Source organism: Bos grunniens, chromosome 3 (assembly GCF_055505025.1).
Source record: "Bos grunniens cultivar Pamir isolate PY7600 chromosome 3, Bosgru_T2T1.0, whole genome shotgun sequence".
Taxonomy (NCBI): domain Eukaryota; kingdom Metazoa; phylum Chordata; class Mammalia; order Artiodactyla; family Bovidae; genus Bos; species Bos grunniens.
This window is the reverse complement of record NC_141167.1, coordinates 108,750,236-108,770,830: the sequence shown is the minus strand read 5'-3', so window position 1 is coordinate 108,770,830 and position 20,595 is coordinate 108,750,236. Positions and strand designations below refer to the sequence as shown.

The following is a 20,595-nucleotide window of genomic DNA, read 5'->3' as shown; positions in this document are numbered from 1 at the left end:
CGCAAAGTGTTGGACACAACTGAGCTACTTTCACTTTTCAATAAAGTTTGGCTGTGTGGTTAGAGTTTAAGGAGAAGCTCCTGAGTTAATGTATCTTATTCTCTGGAGAATTCCGAAGTTTAATCATTGTTCCTTACACCCTCCAACATAGGGCTGAGACAGTCATTGCTTCAGGCAGAGGCCAGAACTCCACTGAGGATGCAAATCTCTGTTCATCCTTTGACTTCCAAAATAGGCAAGAGCCATATTTTATTGATAGAACAAAAGAGACTTGTGTGCTCCAAAATCAGACAGTAGACTAAGAAAAGAGAGTTCATTTGGCAAGTCACAAACTTAAAAGATGCCAGGTAAGACATCAGAGTGGTTTTATACATATATCTGGAAGTAAGTAAATGTTAAAAACGCATTAAGGATGAACCTATAATTAAAAATTAAAAGGAATGTGGTATGTCATTCCCTAGGGGCTCAACAGAAAGTGAGGAGCAAGTCAGGTGATAGGAACTCCAGATAAGAGGAGCAGGAATGCAAATCAGAAGCAGCATGGGTCCACTTCTTTGATAGGATAGTACTTCCTCCTAGGGATTCATGTTTAGTAAATTGAGCCTCATGTGTTTGGGCAATAAAGGGCTTCTCTAGAAGCACTACAAGGTCCCTTTAGCTTGTGTTCCATGTTGGGGAGGTTCAGATGTTCTCAAGGTTTCTTATAGGGGAGATGAGGTGCTGAGAGGGGCCATAGGCCAGAAAGTGCCTGAGTTCAGAATAAGAAAGGTCAGAGTACAGGGGCCTCACTCCAGAGGAGACTGTGGCAGGAACCAAGGTCATCACCAGTGTTACCCACACTTGCCCCAGACAAGCAGGAGTAGCCACATCTACAGAAAATGCAGCAGAAGTAGAATGAGACCCAGACCAGGGCAAAGTTCCCTGGCAAAGGCCCACAAGGATCAGAGAGAACAGCCAAATAAACTGAGCTCTCTCCCCAACTCCGCAGGCACAGGGAAGCAGTGAGGAACAGTAAGGAGGGTGGTGGCTGACTCTTCCTATTGTGGCAATCAAGCTCTTGGGTTCTCTGGGTGTGACAGCATTTAGGTTGCTGGTTGTTCCTCTCACAGGGCATTTTCATAAGTCCCTTGGATGCCTCTCCTCTCCCATGCTGGGGATCTCACCTACCCTGTCATAGGTGACACTCTCAGGACAGCCACCTATGTCATTCTCTTTGGTTCTTGTGTTGGCTGGTCTGTTTCCATAGGCTCTCTTTATTGGGAACCTATTGCCTCTCCAGATGCCCTTCTTGTCACAGTTCTTTTAAGACCCTACTTCTAGTTGATTAAAAGCATGTTCATTTAGCTCATCAATGTGTTTGCAGTTTCTTTCCAATTAGAAACCAACACCTGAATACTGCAGGCTGTTTCTACAGTATCTCATCCCTTCATTTTCTCAGGTGTAAATCAGACACCTGTCCAGTGCATCCCCAAACTGCAGGGAACACACATCCAGCTCTTAGAATGGTCTCACTGAAGCCTCTGTCACCATGTGGAGGTGAGAGGCAGGTACCCCTCAGATTAAAAGGGGACTTACGCAGCACAGCTCTCTCCAAAGCCATTCTCTTCCCCTTTATCTCCAAATCCTAACCTTATGTCTTCAGTTTGGTTGAGAGAGGGTTAAGAATCTCAAATGAGTTTTCAGAACCTTCTTTAAAAATTCTACAGATGAAAAAAGTATATGCCTAAGAAGTTTCATTACACTGTCCAAGTGCTAGAGAGATTGTGAAGGTTCTTTTTTTTTTTTTTTTAAACTTTACATAATTGTATTAGTTTTGCCAAATATCAAAATGAATCCGCCACTGGTATACATGTGTTCCCCATCCTGAACCCTCCTCCCTCCTCCCTCCCCATACCATCCCTCTGGGTCGTCCCAGTGCTCTAGCCCCAAGCATCCAGTATCGTGCGTCGAACCTGGACTGGCATCTCGTTTCATACATGATATTTTACATGTTTCAATGCCATTCTCCCAAATCTTTTATTTGTTAATATAAATGTATTTTCCCCATTGGTTGGATGGTATCACTGATTCAATGGACATGAACCTGGGCAAACTCCAGGAGATGGTGGGAGACAGGGAAGCCTGGCATGCTGCAGTTAGTCCATGGGGTCATGAAGAGTCAGACATGACTTGGTGACTGAACAACAACAACAAATTTCCCCATATGTTATTTTATTAATTTTTTTTTAATATTTATGTATTTGGCTATGCCAGGTCCTGGTTGCAGCATGTGGGCTCTTTAGTTGTGGCATGTGGGATCTAGTTCCCTGAGCAGGGTCAAACCTGGACCCCTTGCATTGGGAGTGCAGAGTCTAAGCAACTAGAGCACCAGGAAAGTCCCATAAAGTTTCTGAAAATGCATGTGGAGGGCAAACATGTGATTTCAGCTGTGTGTGGTGACAGTTGGGGGGTACCACAGATGAAAAAGAGCTGACAGACTGGCTGTCCACACTTCTCTAAACTGAGATTTGGTACTGCTTTCTCATTATATAATTTTGAAAACTATTTCACGTCTCTAAGGCCTCAGTTTCTTTAGCTGTGAAAAGCCCTGTCTTCCCAGTTGACTGCTCAGAACGGCATGATATTGGGTGAGTAACAGTCTCTCCAAATACAATAATAAGCTTTTGTTCCCTCTTGCCCCTTTCCCAGATCCTGGCTGAGTAACAGTCCATCACAACAGGCTGGTGCAATGGTCACCCTGCACCACAGGGCCACAGAGGACCTGAAGATGACTTGGATAATCAAGGGCCCCCCAGGGAGCTGGAGCAGAAGAACCTGGGACCAAGCTCTGAGTCTGCCCCTGAGCCAGCCCCAACTCCAGTCTCACCTGTGTGGTCAGTGACCATGTGGACCAGAAAACTGCCACCATAGACCTTGGGGAGCTCTGTTTGGGATCAAAAGCATGCCGAGCAAAGTGAGTGTGCCCACACTTAGATTAATTTTATCAATTCATATTTTTCTAGAAAGTATCCATTTAATGAAGATTTAAAATTAAATAGACAGTAATTAAGAACTACATTCTCTTAAGAGTTTCTCTAGTTATTATTGTTGCTTTGCTGTTTTAAATGTGAAATCTTGCTGAAAGGGTAAGTGATAAATTAGGTGACGCTTCCAGCCTTGAGAGCCACGGGATCCCACTAACCAGTTTGTTGGGTGAAAAGCAAAAACAATTTGGTGGCTCATCTAGTGACAAATGGTGTATTGAGGGAGTATCTTCACCCTCCACATCCTCAACTACAATTTGGAAATGAGAAATAGGATGGGTATTTTAGAGGGATTATTTTTTACTTTTAGAGATTAAATAAAACACTATATATCTGGATCACAGGACAGATACAGCAATTCCCATTGATATCAAGGAAAGTCTTATTCTTACATATGCCCATAACCAAAAAATGTCAATCAGAAGGATGGTTAATAAGAAATGGGGCATAAAGAGAGATGGATGACAGAAGCAAACAAAATGTTCCATCAGGCTGGCAGGAGAATTCCATGCCCTGGGCGCTTAGGTCCTACCATGAAGATGAAGAGCTCAGATGAGAAGGCCTTTGGAATCCACACCAGCAGCATCTGCTCACCTGCCCCAAGTCAGTGCTCCCCAAGTAGTCCAGTGGTACCTCGGCTTCCAGTGTGGCCTATCTTTGGGAAGAGGATGACTTGGTCAGGCTAACAGGAATACCCATCTGAGTTAGCAAGTATACTTCCCACTGTAAATTAATAAATAAACTTTCTTGTTTTGTTTAACCAGGGTCATTTCACATCTATTATCAAGAGTTTGCACCCACAAGGCAAAAGGGTGAAATGGAGATTCTGGGTTTTGGCTCACGACCTACATGTCAGACTCTGAACCTTGGTGAACACATTGAAGTGCAACTGATCTTTGAATCGTATGGGTTTGAACTGCTAGGTCCATAGGTACACGGTGATTTTCTTCAATAAATGTGTACAACAGTACACATGATCTGTGGTTGCTTGAACCAGTGGATGTGGAACTGTGAATACAGAGGTGTGACTATAAAGTTCTATGGTGAATTTTTGACTGTTCAGGGAGTGGGAGCCCCCTATGTTGCTCAAGAGTCAACTGTAATGACAAACTGTAGGGTTTTGTCATTCATTCATTCCTTAGCTCAATCTATTAGAAACAAAAGGCACATTGAGAAACACTTTGGAAAACACATTCACAGACTTTCTTTGCCATGTACATTCCCATTTGAATTTCATGAAGACTTCATGTAGGCCCAAGGTTTCAGTTCTCAAACCTGATCAAACATCTAATGAGTATTTCAAAATATAAGTGCACTGGGATGACCCAGAGGGATGGGATGGGGAGGGAGGTGGGAGGGTGTTGGGGAGGGAGGAGGGAGGGGAGGTTCAGGATGAGGGAAAAAATAAAAAATAAAATATAAGTGGTGCCCAGTTTCAGGATACAGTCCAAGCATCTGTTCATTAAAGTTCTCTAGTTGATTTAATGAACATCCTGGGTTGTGAGCAATACATGGGGAGTGTCCATTTGGATAAAAAAATCAGACCAAAATGTTTGCTTTGCCTGAACTATATAGACTGATGTAGACCTGTTAGGGGTTATTTCAATAAAGATCCTGAAGCCGTAAATCAATAAAATAGAAGTGGAAATAAGCATAAGTTCGTTAGCTGGTTTAGATGATAAAGTTCTTGTTGGCATATATGCAGCTTTATCTATCTGAAGCGTTTCTTATCATGTCACTTCACTGTTCAAAAATTTTAATAGATAATTTTTTTAGTTAGTGTTGTAAAGAAACTAATGATATAGAAAAGGAGACAGACCACAGAAGTTAGCTACTGTTAAATTCTTGACATACTAACTGTTGGAACACTTCATCCCCACATAAACATATTTTTATATATTTATAATATAGGCTAATACCATGCATATTCCATAACTAATTGACTATTTCATGGGAAACTTTCCATTCAAATATATAAGGATATAATTAACTCTTCTTAGTACACAAATAGTATTCCATCATATGGAGAAAATATACTTTATTTCACCAGTATTTAGTGGTCAAGAGCTTCAGAATCCAACTCCAAGATTCCAGTTCCAGCTCTGCCATCTATTAGTTATGTGACTTGAGTAAATTCATTGATTTACCAGTGTAGCCATTTCCTGGGAATAATAATGGTATTTGCATTACAGGATGGCAGTTTATATTTTGAGGCCTCAATATGTACTATCTACAGCCCAGAATAACTAACTGTACCCTGTTACACTAGCTATGGAGAAAAATAGCACATGGAGAAGGGAGGAGGTCACCAGAAAGAGTTTGCAGTTTTATATAGGGAGGTCAGTGTAGGTCTTACTGAGAAGTTTGCATCTATAAAAAGACTTGAAGGAGGTCAGGGAATGAGACATCGATACCTAGAAGGAGAGAATTCTAGAGAGGAAGGAGCATGCATGGAGTATTGAAGGACTGGCAGGAAGCCCAGTGTCTGTTAGTGGATTAAGGAAGGAGAGGTGTGAGGGAGAGGAGGCCAGCTGATACAAAATCTTCCAGATAAAGTGGAAGTTTTGAGCAACAAGGAATGTGATGCAACTTAGGTTTTGAAAAGATTCATCTGGATGACATTATGAAAATAGACATTAAAGGATTAAGGATAAAAGTGGGAGACTCTGAGGCCACTATAATAATCCAAGTGAGAAATGATGATGAAATTGGACCAGGGAGGTGATAAGAGGCATTTTGTTATAAACATATTTTTTCATATAGATATACAAAAATAAGTATTCAACTATATATAGAATGTTGAGCTATCAGTATTTTCTGAGAGTGAAAAAGAAATGAAAATGAAGAAAAAAGAAGGAAGTCAAGGATGACACCCAAGTTTTATGGCCAGAACAAAGGGAAGGACTGAGGTGACATTTGGAGGGATAGGAAACTGTAGGAAGCATGTTTGGGGAGTCTGAGTTTAACCATGTCAAGATGGAGATGTCTGTTATACATGCAAGCAGAAATGTCAAGTAAACAGTTGGATATTCACACTGGAGTTCAGGGGACAGATTACGTCTCTAAGTCCTTTTTACCAGATAAGGTCATATAGTCACAAGATTACTGCATGGCCAGAGCATCAAACAGAAATGAGTGTAGACAGTGAAGTGAGGTGGTCTGGGTATGAACCTTGGTTATTCCAAAATTTAGAGGTTGGAAAGATACTGATAAAGAAAACTACAGAGCAACCACCCAGTAAGTAGAAAATAGCAAAGTGAAAACAGTATTTCCAGGAAATATATATCCACTGTGGCTGAGAACTTATGGGAAATGAGGATTGAGAATTGACCACTAAATTTAACAATGTGGAGTTCCCTGGTGACTGGAAAAAAAGCAGACTCAATGGAGACATAGGGTCATTGCATAACAAGAAAGAATTCAAGAGAGAAAGAAATTTCTTCAAATAAGGTCAATATGCTCATGAAAACATGTTCAGCATGAATCATTTGAGAAATGTAATTCAGAACCACAATGAGATACCACTTCATCAGCACTGGGATGGATACAATCTAAAAATAACAAGAGTTGGCCATAAAGCAGAGAAATTCTCACACACTGCTAGTGGAACTGCAAAAATGGTGGTGGAAGATGGGGATGAAAGAAGTGGAGAATGGAGTACAGGAAGATTTATGAGGGATAGCACAGTGGAATTTGGTAACTGATTGGGTGTCCAGAATGACAGAGAAAGGAATCAAAATGAGTGAAATTATTATCGCCTATATAACTGATCGTGCCTATAAGTGATCATGCCTGTATAACTTACACTCATGAGAACTTCTGTAGAATACTTAGTATCTCTGGATTTTAATTTTTCATTTGTACATTGGAGATTTCAGCATCACACAGTTCTTGAATGAAATTATGAATAATAATGGAAAGGGAAGCTGACTTGAGAACAGAGATGCTGAAATCCACAACACACCTTGTATAAGAGGAAGGAACTCCCATAAGACCCAAGAAGAAGCAGCTCTGCTTCAAATGTCTCCTCTGAACCAGAGCACAAGGCCTGTTATTGCATGTCTCCCACCCACATCTCCCACTCCATTGTCCTCTTAAGGAACAACTCCCCTTTTACCCACCAACTGCTCCACTCATCATCAGGATGAACTCATTCAAGTTGAGGCACTTGAGTCAGACCAGGAAACTTGGAAGAGGAACAAATGGAAGATACTCTTTTCTGAATACTCTAGGATTCCAAGAACTTCATTGACCATGTGGCAAAGGAAAAGATACAAATGCTGGAGTTACCTAGGTTTGAATTTAACAATTTGCTCTGCTACCAACTATTTTGGGATATTAGTTGCTTGTCCTACAAAATAGGAATAGTAATTGCAACCCCATGGACTGTAGCCTACCAGGCTCCTCCATCCATGGGATTTTCCAGGCAAGAATACTGGAGTGGGTTGCCATTTCCTTCTCTAGGGGATCTTCCTGACACAGAGATTGAACCCAGATCTCCCGCATTGTAGGCAGACACTACCATCTGAGCCACTAGGGAAGTCCAGGAATAAATAGTAATATCTACTCTAAAAGAGTCATATCAATGTATGGCAAAACCAATACAATATTGTAAAGTAATTAGCCTCCAAAAAATAATAAATAAATAAAAATTTAAAAATAAGAGAGTTCTTATAAGAAGAAATAATATTTATAAAATTCATGGGACAAAAGCTGGTTCAATATAGGCTTGGAATGTTGAGTTCCCTTCTTTTTTCTTTTTTGTCTTATGCTTTGGGAATCGAGGTGGGTGGGAGGGGGGGTCAATGGATGGTCACATCTCACACTGCTTCTGGACTGATGGCACTGATATCAGCCATGACCGGTCACCTAGGATTCCAGTGAGAGAAGTCATCTTTTTCCCTCTCAGCCTGCTGTTCAGCCTGACAATAAACAGGCTGGAAACAGCCTTATTAAGGAAACTCTGCTTCTTCCTCATCCAGCAGGATCCTAGCATTGCTTCTTATTGCTCAAGATTTTAGTTCAGAACTTTTCTTTCTGAGGTCAGAAATGAAGAAGCTGAGATTGCTAAGCTGGGTGGGAAACCAAGAGATTCAAGAATGCAGGCCAGAAGACAAAAGGATCATAGTACCAGAGTGAGTTCATCTCCAACTCAAGAGCTGGAATGGAAGGCAGGAGACAGAGGCTTTGAGGAGAGGACGACCCCCCAGGAAGAGTAGAAGATCCCATACAATACAGTGCAGGTGACATCAGGTCCTCAAGCAATCCTGATTAGGCAGGATTGTTGGGGTTCATCACGTCCATCTTTGCTTCCTTGTGGACTTACTACCAGAAACACCTTCGGTAGATGCTGTGCTCTGAGATCAATCTGCTGAGTTCCTGTGGTAGTTGAGAGGAAGAATAGCTCAGACAATTCACAAAGAGAGATGCTTGTCTCTTTGGCACTGGCCTCCTAAAGCCATGACACCCTCCTGAGGGAGCTCTAGGTGATGCAGGCAGGGAAAACTGATGACCAACCCAAGTCAAACTATGGCAGCCAAATTGGGTATGTCAATTGTGTCCAAAAAAGTTAGATGTGGGAGAGACCATTTCCAAATCTTTGGGTACATGTAGACCATGTGGCCTGGAAGGGGGTCTAGGATTGGGTGGAATGCTAGGATTCCAACAGGCAGGGACAGGAGTAAGGGGCAGGGAGGGAGCCATCATTTCAGGCAGAAGTATGTGAGTGACCAAACAGGAGGCTGACTAGGATCTGAAGCCAGCAGGTTGTGGGGGATGAGGGTCAGCAGAAGAGGCAGGAGAGGGCTGGTTCACACCTTCTCACAAGCTTCACTTCTCACAGCAGGTTCATTAGAGAGCATGTGTGTGTATTGGGGAGGGGGTAACACACTGCACTTCCATTCTAATGACTGCCACACTAGACAGGAATGCCCTGAAGCTGCTTTTCTAAGGACTCAAATCCCAACCTAGGTGCTTGAAGGGCCAGAAACTGTACACATTCTACCCACTCCACAGGAGGTGGATTTGAGGTCCACGAGCTGAAGCTGAGGTTAGTTAGTACTAGTGATCAGGAACAAGGGCTGGACCACTGTATAAAGTGCACTGGCTATCCCCCCATCACACATACCAACAAATAGATACACACACAAATACATTGCCCGACATACAACTTTTACCCTACATAAGGGGCAAAGGAAACCTCAGGCCAGTCTTTTATAAGCTCCCACCTACCCATGCTGCCTCCACAGACGCCCAACTCAGCACCCAGCACCAAAGCCTAACCTTGTCCTCTGTAGTCTGGTCAACTGTCTCCACGCCTGGGCTTGAGTGCTGAGAAAGATACACATCAACCGCACAGCAGAGGCTGTGGGGATTATCATGTGCAGGAAGGTCCTCTTTGGGAAGTTTCAGGAGAAGAGGGGCTAGGCGCTGGGTCAGTGATGGAAGAAGAGCTCTCATCCTGCAGGGTGAGGATCTTGAGTGGGAAGACAGCTGGGGAAGTCGACACAGGTTGTGAGAAGGCCACATGCGCACAGGGACTTAAGGGCGGGAGGGTCACGGGGCAGCTGGAGCTGGACCAGAGCTGGGAGACGCAGATGTCTTCAGGAATCAAGCGCCGAGTGGAGGTGTCCTAGTAGTTCCGATTCTTCTGCTTTCTCCAATTAAAGTATCTTCATGGCCTCCCTTTCTGGCTTGCAGACCTCACTGTAGACAGTACTAGACGCCTTTTCTTCTAAATGTTGTTTATCAACACCCTAGGAATTGAAGTCAGAGAGTTTCTAAAAAAGATGAGAGAGGTCCTAGAGTGACCCAGAAGGAAGCTGTGCTGTTGACAAGAAATGCATGTGAATTCCCCCAAAGTGGCCAGCACTACACTGGCCCCAAGTTTTAAATTTTCTTAGTAAATACCACTGACGATCTTGAAAGAGTCAGAGACAGATGGGCCAGGAACAGCAGATGACTGGGTTGACAGACCCAGGAGATAGACCCACTAGATCCCAGACTGGGCTCAGCTCCCATTCTCACCTTGTGTGCGGCAGACTCCTGCTGGCTCAGCTCCGCATAGTGGAGGCCACCATCATTGTCCCTCTGATCCTCCTGAACTTCTACACCTGTGTCATACACAGAGTGGAGCTTGAACCTCAGCCTTGAAAGCATATAATTTCCCCCATGGCAATGAACCCAAGGCCAAGCCCACACCCACCTTCCCCTTCTGCATTGATATTCCTTGAGCAGCAAAATGCAGGAGGAAGGCAACCAAGGGTTCAGGACAGGAGGGGGGACCTGGGGCAAGAAGTAGAAATGCAACCTGCCTCTTCCAGTCGTCATCTTCCTCTTCTTCACACAGGTCTTCCAAAGGAACAGTCCAATTACGCAGATCAACAGGATAATCACGACAGTCCCTATGATGCCTGACAGGGTCTTATCATCATTGTTTTCAGGTGAATCTGTTTTCCTCACACAGAAAGAATAAAGAAAGTTAATGCAAACAGAACTTGAGACACCCGTTGCTGAGGAAAGATACAGAAGAACAAGTGGAGAGGTCTGAAGCTAAAGAGGAAGGGGAAAGGCAGTATCATTAACTCAAGGTCCTGAGCTTCTGCTTGATGCCAGGGACACTGAGATAAACAATACAGGTCACCCTGGGGGAGATGGAGAAAATACCAAAGTCTTCCAGCTAGAGAGACAGCAGTGCAGTATAAGTTAACACCTTGTACACTGGTCTTCATGGAGGGCCTCCCAGAGGAGGTGATGCATAAACTTCACCTCTGAGGGAGGAGTAGGAGTTTACCAGAAATTCAGGCTGGGCACAGCTTTCCAGAAAGGAGACATAGCTATGTCAAATCTGTAGCCCTGAGGGTTGCAATCATTCCCGATCAGCAGGCAGGAGAGGGACAAGACAAGGACAAGCAGGGTGACGATGATCAGAGAGAAGAGAGCCTCTATCCAGAGGGTCTTATGGGTCATGCTGAGTGTTGAACTTTATCTGAGACTCCAGAATGGAACAAAGGGAAAGGTATCATGAGATTTTAAGTGATGCTGACATATCAGCTCCCACCAGCAGCTCATGGGGGATGGGTTAGAGGGGCTAGACTGCACACAGGATACCAGGTCATTTATTCACTCAGTGAAATACTGAGTGTGAATAGTGCCAGAAGCTTTGTTTGGTATAAGAATTCAAAGGAAAACAAGACATGTCCTTTGCCCTTAAGGTGTTCCAAGCTATGGAAAAGACAAACCCATCAATAGCATTGCTATTCAGTGTGGGGTGGCCATGGACTGTGCCTTAAAGCAGATGATGCCTGAGGCAAGATGGTTACAGCAGCTGCAGTGCCTGTGCAACATGAGATTGAGGCATCTTTTGTTCAAACTTGATTCATAACAGAACTATAACCAAGTGCAGGACATTGGTTATATGCCTGTGACCTGAGGGAAATCCTTCAATAGGAATAAGCAAGGAACTCTTGATTTGGGAGGTTTGATGTGGAAACAGCATTTCCAGAGGCTCAGAAGCTTGCAACTTCAGGACACATTCGGGGAAGCCAAGCAAACAATTCAGTGTGAAGTGTGTGAGGTAAGGAACATGGGCAGAGGAGCTTTGCAGCCCTGAATTCTGCAGGGAATCCCTGGGTCAGACTCCTACAGATGATATAGACCAATCACAAAATCCAGTTGTTTTTCAAAAGACTACAGTGGATGACACACTATGGATAATGGATGAGGTAGGAGAAGGGCTAGAAAGCTATTGCCCTGGGCCAGACCTGACACTGCCCTGCAGCATCTGGGAGGGAAGGAGTGTGCAGAGGGCAACAGGCAGGCAGGTGCAGGCAGCAGGGAGCATGGGTCAGGGGAGGGGTGAGCCCTCAGGGACATACATCTCTAGGGAATGCTTTTGCTGCTGCAGCCCCAGCTCTCTTGGCCTCCCCCACACCACACCTGCTCTACCTCCAGGGCCAGCTGGAACTGAGAGTTGCTCATCTGGAGGTGAACTGACTTGATTTGCATCAAAAACAAATTCCTTTTTTCTTGGGGAAAAAGAGGGGGTAGAGAGGCAGGCATGGACTTGAGAGACAGTTAATGCAGACATGAGCTGACTATACCTCCCAGGCTCCTGAAAGGGGTGACCTGGTAGGAAGGTGGTGCTAATAACATGGTGGGGAGAAAAGCCCAGAGCCCCTAGTTCTCAGAGTGCCTCTCCCTTCTGACAGGTGCACTCACCAGAGACACAGACTTCTCCAAGGCCTAAGATGGCAGTTTTCTGGTCCACCTGGTTGCTGACCATACAGGTCAAGCTGCCACTGGGCTGGCTCACAGGCAGGCACAGAGTCAGGTTCCAGGACTTGGAGGGTAGTTCTGATGTCACTCTCTGCTCCAGCTCCCTGGGAAGGTCCTTGATCTCCCAGGTCACCTTCAGGTCCTTTGTATCCCCTGGGGCTGTGCACTCCAGAGTGGCATTGCACCAGCCTGGTGTGAAGGATGCTGACTTGACAAGGATCTTAGGAACGGGTACAGTTTCTGGGAAAGGAGGGACAAAAGAAAGGAGCTCACATGATTGGAGAACATTCCAGTCTGTGCATTCTCATCCATTATCTAACTGAAACCCTGGCATTCTCCCTTTAATGATAGTGAATGCATTATATAGATAAACAGAATTTGCCCAGTACTTAATACATAGCAAATGACAATAAAGAGGGGAGCCACTGAATTAAGCCATATGTGATTTCACTAGATTGTGTGCATGTTGAGGAAGCGTTAAACATCTCCAACAAGAAAATAAAGCCTGATCCCACCTTCCCAAGACCAATTATTTCTAAGAAAATGGGGCTCCTTCTAGACATGGAGGACGTCTCAGACAGAAGGGCTAATCACAGATCAGGAACTTGGCCTCTTCTTCTGCTCAGATAATGCCTGGGATTTTATAGCCTGTAGAGAAGAAGACGCCTGGTCAGAGCTGGGAGCCCAGAGAAAGGTTCTGTGCTCCGAATAGTGGAGACATGTGTGGGAGACGCGGTGGCAGTGTCAACTACAGATTGGCACTTGCTGTCTCCCTCTACAAGGGTCACATCATGTGCTGCTGTAGCTGCTGACTGTCACACCCCCCTGGAGGAGTTCAGGGTGGAGAGAAGAGATGAGGCAGTCTGTGCTGGTGTGGGAGAGAGGGGACTGGCAGGACATGTCTTCAGATAGCTCGATATTTTCAGGAGCCTATTTTATGAGCCAAATTCTGGTATCTCATCATATCTAGAAAATCACTAAAATCCTTCTTGGTGGTGACTACTCCTGGTGACTAGAAAAAGCTTCTGGAGACTAGTATAAAACTTCTGGAAAAAAAAATGTTCGTATTGCTTATAGCCCTCCTTCACCAGGGTCACATATACACTGACATTTCCCTCTCACTGGAGCAGTTTCTCAGAGCTATCTGGGGTGCTGTCTCCTAGGCTGCCATCCTCATATTGCTCCAAATAAAAACTTAATTCATAGCTCAAACGTTGTGCATTTTTTTAAGTCTATAGTAGCAACTAGGAGAATCCCAGGGACGGGGGAGTCTCATGGGTTGCCGTCTCTGGGGTTGCACAGAGTTGGACACGACTGAAGCGACTTAGCAGCAGCAGCAGCAACTAGGAATCGTAAGTCTGAGTCTGGTTAGAACATGCCACTGAACTTGAGAAGTGACACACTGATAAGTGTGACACTGATAAGTGTCACAGGGGGACCTAAAGCAGCAATAGTCACTCTCTCACAGCAGATATTTTCTTATGAAGGCAGGGACTTTCAGGAAAGAAAGTGTTGGCTAAGTGAGGCTCTCTGGAAGTGCTCCCGTGTAACCATTCCCCTACATCTACCCCAGGCTTCTAGAGCTGGATTGCTAGAGTCTTTGTGAGTGAGGCTGGCCTTGGACTGGCACTGAGTTAAAGGGGAAGAGGCACTGACTACACATGAATTTCTGGATTATGGTAGGTGAATCAGTTCAGTTCAGTCGCTCAGTCGTGTCTCACTCTTTGCGACCCCATGAATCAAAGCATGCCAGGCCTCCCTGTCCATCACCAACTCCCGGAGTTCACCTCCTGGAGTTCACTCAGACTCATGTCCATTGAGTCAGTGATGCCATCTAGTCATCTCATCCTTTGTCGTCCCCTTCTCCTCCTGCCCCCAATCACTCCCAGCATGAGTCTTTTCCAATGAGTCAACTCTTTGCATGAGGTGGCCAAAGTATTGGAGTTTCAGCTTCAGCATCAGTCCTTCCAAAGAACACCCAGGGCTGATCTCCTTTAGAATGGACTGGTTGGATCTCCTTGCAGTCCAAGGGACTCTCAAGAGTCTTCTCCAACACCACAGTTCAAAAGCATCAATTCTTCGGTGCTCAGCCTTCTTCACAGTCCAACTCTCACATCCATACATGACCACTGGAAAAACCATAGCCTTGACTAGATGGACCTTTGTTGGCAAAGTAATATCTCTGCTGGTAGGTGAATAATGGGCCCCAATACTTCCATGTCCAATCCTCAGAACCTATGACTGTGATAGGTTACAGGGCAAAGTGGAATTAAGGTAAAAGAATTAAGGTGCTAATCAGCTGGCTTCAAAATAAGGAGATTGTTCTGATTACCTGGTTGGGACCAATGCAATCACAGGGGTCCTTAGAAATGGAAGAAAGAAGAGTAAGGGGGTCAAAGGTGTTAGAATGTAAGAAGAATTGGTCCCACTATTGCCAGCTTTGAAGGTAGAGGAAGGTGGTCATAGCCAAGTGACGCAAGCAACCACTAGAAGTGGGAAATACAAGTAAATGAGTTTTCTTCTGGGACCTCTATAGAGGAACACAGTCCTGCCAACAACTCAACTTCGGCCCAGTGAGACCTATGTCTGACTTCTGACCTAGAGCCTAGTAAGATAGAAGATTTGTGCTGTGCTCAGGCTCCAAATGAAAGCAGCATTATAGCAGCAACAGATAAGCAATACACACATTAAATAAACCTAGACATATAAAGAACAACAATTCCTATGGCAATATAATTTCCCCAAATTTCCATTCTCCTCTCCCAAAATTCTAAAGTGGTTTTATCCCTGGAGTGAATCTCAACTCCTCTCACCATTTGCAGTAAACCCACTTACCCTAATTCAAGGGAGAAAATAGTCTGAACGCTGATGTCTGGAAGGGATCCTGAAAAATGGGGCCTAGCTGACACTCCTAGCTCAAAAGAAGGAGGGAAGCCATGGTGAGGAGGTGTCGCTTACCATAGACAGTGAGGAGGAAAACCTGGTTTAATTCTATTCCTCTAGTGAAGCTGGCTCGAGCCCGGTACTGCCCACTGTCCTCTAGGGTCAGGTTATCAATCCTCAGGAACAGGATGTTAGGCACATGGACCCTGTGCTGGTACTTGTCCTGGAGGCTGACCCAGGTTGGGGTGTCTGCCCCACGGCGGACTCGCAGCATGACGCTGTAGTTTAACTCAGGGCCAAAGCCCCATGAGACCTCCTCTGGGTCAGCTTTTTGATTCTTGGTCACATGAAACAACACAGAACCTCCTCGGATCCTCTGCAGGGGAACAAGTCCAGAATCCTGAACTCCAGGACCAGGTGCTGCAGAATTCTCGACCCCAGTGCAGCAGACACCTAGGGCACAGGTAGGACACAGGAACCACAATTTTTTTTTTTCAGTAACAATAAATGAGAAAACTACATAACCTACATTTTAAATGAAATTCATCCAATATACTCCCTTGATTCTTAGGAGGCAGCCTAGTAAAGTGGATTTAAGCAATTTTAGAATTAAATCCTGGTTCTAGGGAATTGTTACCTTGAGGAGGTAACTTAAATTTTCTAATTTGGAGTTTCCCCACCTACCTCATAAATTGAATGGGATCATGGAGCTTCCCTGATAGCTCAGTTGGTAAAGAATCTGCCTGCAACGCAGGAGACCTGGGTTCGATCCCTGGGTTGGGAAGATCCCCTGGAGAAGGGAAAGGCTCCCCATTCCAGTATTCTGGTCTGGAGAATTCCATAGACTGTATAGTCCATGGGGTCACAAAGAGTCAGACACAACTGAGTGATTTCCACTTTCACCTTCATGTATCAAAAAAACCTAGCAGATTTTCTGTCAATACCAAATGCATAACTGTAGGATTAGCTTCTTAATTGTTGTCCCCTTGTGTTCACATCCTTTTGTAATGCCCTCCCCTGGTGAGTGGGATACATCTAGTGATTGGCTTCCAAGGAATAGACTAGAGCAGACATGATGGATGTCACTCAGTGATACTAGGTTATACAAGACTGTGACTTCCCTCTTGCTTACACACACATCCTCTCTTTCACACTCTCTCTCTCTTGCTCACTCTGAGGAATCCAGCTGCCATGTTATCAGCTGCCTAAGGAGGGGCCCACATGACAAGAAACTGAGGGAGCCTCTGGCCAATATCTAGAGAGGAACTGGGACCCTCAGCCCAACAGCCACAGGAACTGCTTCCCAGCAGCAATCTCTTGAGAGATCTTGGAATCATAGCTTGCCCAGTGGACCATGGGCTGATGCAGCCCCAGCCCCAGCTAAGACTCTAACTTCAGTCTGGGAGACCTTGAGTCAGAGGACCTAGCTGATCCAACCCTAAGCCCTGACCCACAGAAACTGTGAGACTGAGATTATACCCAGTGGTGTTTAAGGTACTACGTTTTGTGGCGATTTGTTACACAGCAATAGATACCTAACACAAATATGAAGACTGCTATCCTTCCTGCTCTTTCCAGGCAGTGCAGTAGTCAGGAAACTACAGGCTGTGCTGTGTAACAGTTACAATACCTCAGGGTCTTCAAATAAGGGGAGTCTATAGTCCCCACCACAGGTCCCATGAGAAAGTGAGGGAGAGGCCCTGTCATTCATGGAGGAAACTCCAGCTTCTTGTAGCTGCACCCATGGAACTCACAGCATCTTCATAGGCTCCCAGCCCCACAGCAGGAGGGGACAGAGGAGAATCACACAGGGGTTTCACTGAAACTGTCCACAAGTAGCGTGCTCTCTGCTCATGTTTTTCGACCAGCACTCGTGACAAGTCCCTGGCTACCTGCAAAGGACTAGAATATGAGGGGGAGAGCAAGTGATCATTTAAAGAGCTCTACTGTCCCTAAGACAACACTTCCCAATCAGTCCCTGCCAGGCCACAGTGGGCCTTCCTCAGGCACTTTCCTGGAGAGCTGTGACCAGTGGGCACATTTGCTGCAGGGCCACCACCTCCTGAGCCCACCTTCCCTCTTCAGACATAGGCCCAAGGGACCTGATATCCTCTACCCTTTCTGGGGATGAAGTAGGACAGAACAGGATGAGGGAAAGTCCCTTACCCTGAAAAGATGATCAATCTGCTTCTTCTAGCAGGTCAGGATGCACCTGCTGGTCTAAGTTCCTCTCTAGATGTTGGCCAGAGGCTCCCTCAGTTTCTTGTCAGCCTTCCACAGTCCCAGTCCTCTTTCCAATTCAATAAATTCTCACCATTTCAGACCTGTCTCCCTCTGGCTATACTTATTCTCATTTCTGGCTCTCACTGGAAGCAGAGAATAACTCATGACAGTGTTCATATGCCTAAGGATTTCAGATATTTCTTTGTATTCATTTACTCAGTCATCTTCTCCAGGTCAGGCCTTAGGGGACATCTATCCAGGGCTCCCCCACCCCGGCACAGAGCAGGAGACTCCCCAGGGGGTGAACCTGTCCTGGGTCACACAGGGCAGAGCCACACCTGGCACCGGGGCTGCCCACTCCCAGCCCAGGGCTTCTCCCCTGCAGGAGCTCCCACCAGCTCTCCACCTGTCCCTGACCTCCCCAGGAGCTCCCCTTCCAGCACTACTGTCTGATCACCAGGGTCTGAGAAGCTCCTGAAGGCTCATCCTCCAACTTTCCTGTCCTGAGAAAGGGGAAGCAAGTACTTAGAGGGGTTTAGCAGGGCAGGGACTTCTGGCCAGCTGAGGGTTAACCAGCAGCCTGTCCAAACTCCATACTTGCTGGAAAAACAGGAACCAGAGAGAGAGGAAGCTCAGCCCTGAGAGGCAGGGAGAATCTACCCGGGGCAGATGGTGAGCTGAGCTATGAGGAAGGCAGAAGAAGACTTGGAAAGAGAAGGAAGGGAGTGAGAGATGTGATCTCCAAAAGATCTAATCCTGAAGAAGAAAATAAAGCCAGGGAGAGTGTGGTTACAAACAAGATAGAGTTTATTTAAATAATATAAAATTTAATAGTTGTGAATCAATTTACAATTTTGTCCATTTTCCCTCTCTTTCTTTTATGTAATCTTCCAACCACAGAGCCTATGGAGAAAACTCTAAATAACATAACTTATTTTCAAGTTAAATAAAATTGAAGGGAAGAGAAGAGAAGCTCTATATTTTACTGTTACCTTATAAAGTTACATTACTGAAAAGGAGGTAAGGTTTTACAAAGCTCATTCTTAATTCAAGACATCTGTTTATAAAGTCTATAATTCATTAAATTTCATACAGTTCCTGAAAGTTCATTTAGTGGCTGGAATACTGAAAAATAATTTTTTTTAAACTTTAATTAAAAATAAAAGCTTAAACAATTAAAGCTTTCCAACTTTCTCCAGAATTCATAATTCCTTGGGCATTAGTGTTTACTCATTAATTTTTAATTTTCTCACACATAATCAGATAGTCCCCAGGAAGTCACGCATATAATTTGGGTTTTGTCCAGTCTGTAGCTCACTTTTCACTTAACTGCATAGTCTTCTATGTCTCTTTCCCTTCTTTCCTCCTCTAGTTCACTCACTTAAGAGCCCACATTACCAGTCTACTCTTCCCTTAGTTCCGTCATATTCTTACAACAGGTGGTATACAGAAACCCTTAAATTTGAGAGGCTGCTGTTCCTTTCACAAAAGCAGAATTTCATTTCATTGTATTTAACATCCTGCATCTTGCCTAAGAAATCAAGACTACAGTTGCTTTCTCCATCTCAGACACAGGGTTCTAGTCAACCTCCTCCTCCACAGGGCAGCTGCATAGACTGTCAGGTTCCCTCTGAGTTGTTCCCCAGCCCGTCCAAGGCAAAGAGCCAGCTTCTTAGTCTCTTCCCCTCTCTGCAGGCAGCTCCTGGTTCACCCAGCTTCACATTTCTGCTGCAGAGACAGACTTACCTTCCTAGAAATGTTTTCCTTAATGTAGTGAAGGCTGCCTGAGCTCAGGTGTCTCAGACTCACCACAACAAGAAGATTATTTTGTTCTTCTTTTCACCCCAGGTCTCTAAACCAAAGGCTCTGCATTTGCTAAATAATGGCAGAGATGTTTTGTCTTTTTGTTCACCAAGGACATAGGACATGGAAAGAGCACCCTGCCTCCCTGCTCCACCCAGAGGCCCTCCCTCCCAGGAGCCCGGATCACTCACTGAGGAGGAAGCTGGTGAATCCTAGGAGCCTGGAGGCCCCGCAGAGGCGGGGGTCTTCTGAGCAGGGCCCCATCACAGGCTGCCTGCCAGCCTGTGAGGCCGCAGAGAAGCATCTAGGAAGAGAAGAAAGAGAGGAGGGAGTGTCATTCAAAGGACACTCCTGTTTTCTCCACCCTTAGGGCGGGGCTAACATGTTTTAGTTCATGGGATTGCAAAGAGTCGGACATGACTGAGCGAATGAACTGAACTGAACTGAACATGTTCTAAATGGATAGCCCACCAGCCTGTACTAAACCACTTGGAGGTTTCCTATTAATTTCACCAGCACCTACATTAAGACCTCAGCAAACAGTTGCAGAGTAAATGTATAAACAACTCCACTGTATTGCAGATACCCCAACCCTGTGATCATATCACTCTGATAAACTCTGGAAAAAAATTTCCCAACATATCAGCCACTGTCCCATTCCACTATGCGGCCTCAAGCAAGTCACCTGAGTCCACTCTGTGCTTTCGGAAACTGCTCTGCTGCATCTCAGACAAGAGAATATCCAATACTGCTCTATTTCCTCCAACCCCATCTAGTTAGGGGGGAATGAATCCTTTGGTCAGAAACTTCTGTAAGGAGTTAAAATCCAGGCAACTCGCCCTCTGGTCACTTTAGGGGTGATGAGGAGAGCAAGCCTCATATTTTTCCTCTACTCTTGGAAGTACTGTGAGGACTGTGTGGATCTGCTCCAGGGCTGGGGAGGGAGGAGGAGCCTAGAGAAACAGCAATGCAGTTACAGGCCAGGGTCACTGGGAGAGAGCCAGACAACAAATATTCCAACATTCCATGCTGGCAGAACACCAGGGACTTTTTCAAAATCCAGATATCTAAGGTCAATTCAACATGTCAGCCAGCTAGCCTGTGTAGCTGGAAAGCTGAATCTTTATCAACACCCCCAACTTGTCTAGGTCTTATTACAAATTTCAAATTTATAGATTTATGAGAGACAGATATCATTACAATTATCCTCCTGTTTGGCACATGTGGAAACAGGATCCAATGAATTTAGTGAATAAACCGAAGGTTGGAAAGTCAACACGTAGTATAGCGCGGCCTGGGACCAGGTCCCTGCACTTTCAGTCCACTGGCCTTTAGAGACCCAAGTCCGTCTCAGTGCAATGAATCTCATACACAAGATGGTTTCAGC

The 20,595-nt window shown here is 45.0% G+C and overlaps 1 protein-coding gene across 11 annotated transcripts; it reads right to left on the bottom strand.

Annotated features, from left to right (window-relative positions):
- Positions 1-218: 218 nt before the first annotated feature.
- Positions 219-19,510, bottom strand: LOC147376733 (SLAM family member 9-like). 11 transcript variants are annotated; one of them, XR_015161203.1, is made up of 7 exons: positions 19,400-19,510; positions 15,258-15,635; positions 12,243-12,539; positions 10,337-10,471; positions 10,050-10,135; positions 9,306-9,778; positions 219-3,678 (listed from the first exon to the last, which is right to left on the bottom strand). XR_015161203.1 is itself a non-coding variant. In XM_086393474.1 (6 exons), exons 1-6 carry the CDS (start codon positions 19,470-19,472, stop codon positions 9,779-9,781), a joined length of 993 nt encoding a protein of 330 aa, XP_086249600.1. In that variant the 5' UTR covers positions 19,473-19,510; the 3' UTR covers positions 2,994-9,778. The 11 variants fall into 11 exon arrangements, 5 of the variants coding, with proteins under 5 accessions (XP_086249600.1, XP_086249599.1, XP_086249602.1 ...); XR_015161205.1 differs by having other exon boundaries at positions 19,152-19,500; XR_015161204.1 differs by having other exon boundaries at positions 2,994-3,678; positions 9,306-9,802.
- Between the last annotated feature and the right edge of the window lie 1,085 nt (positions 19,511-20,595).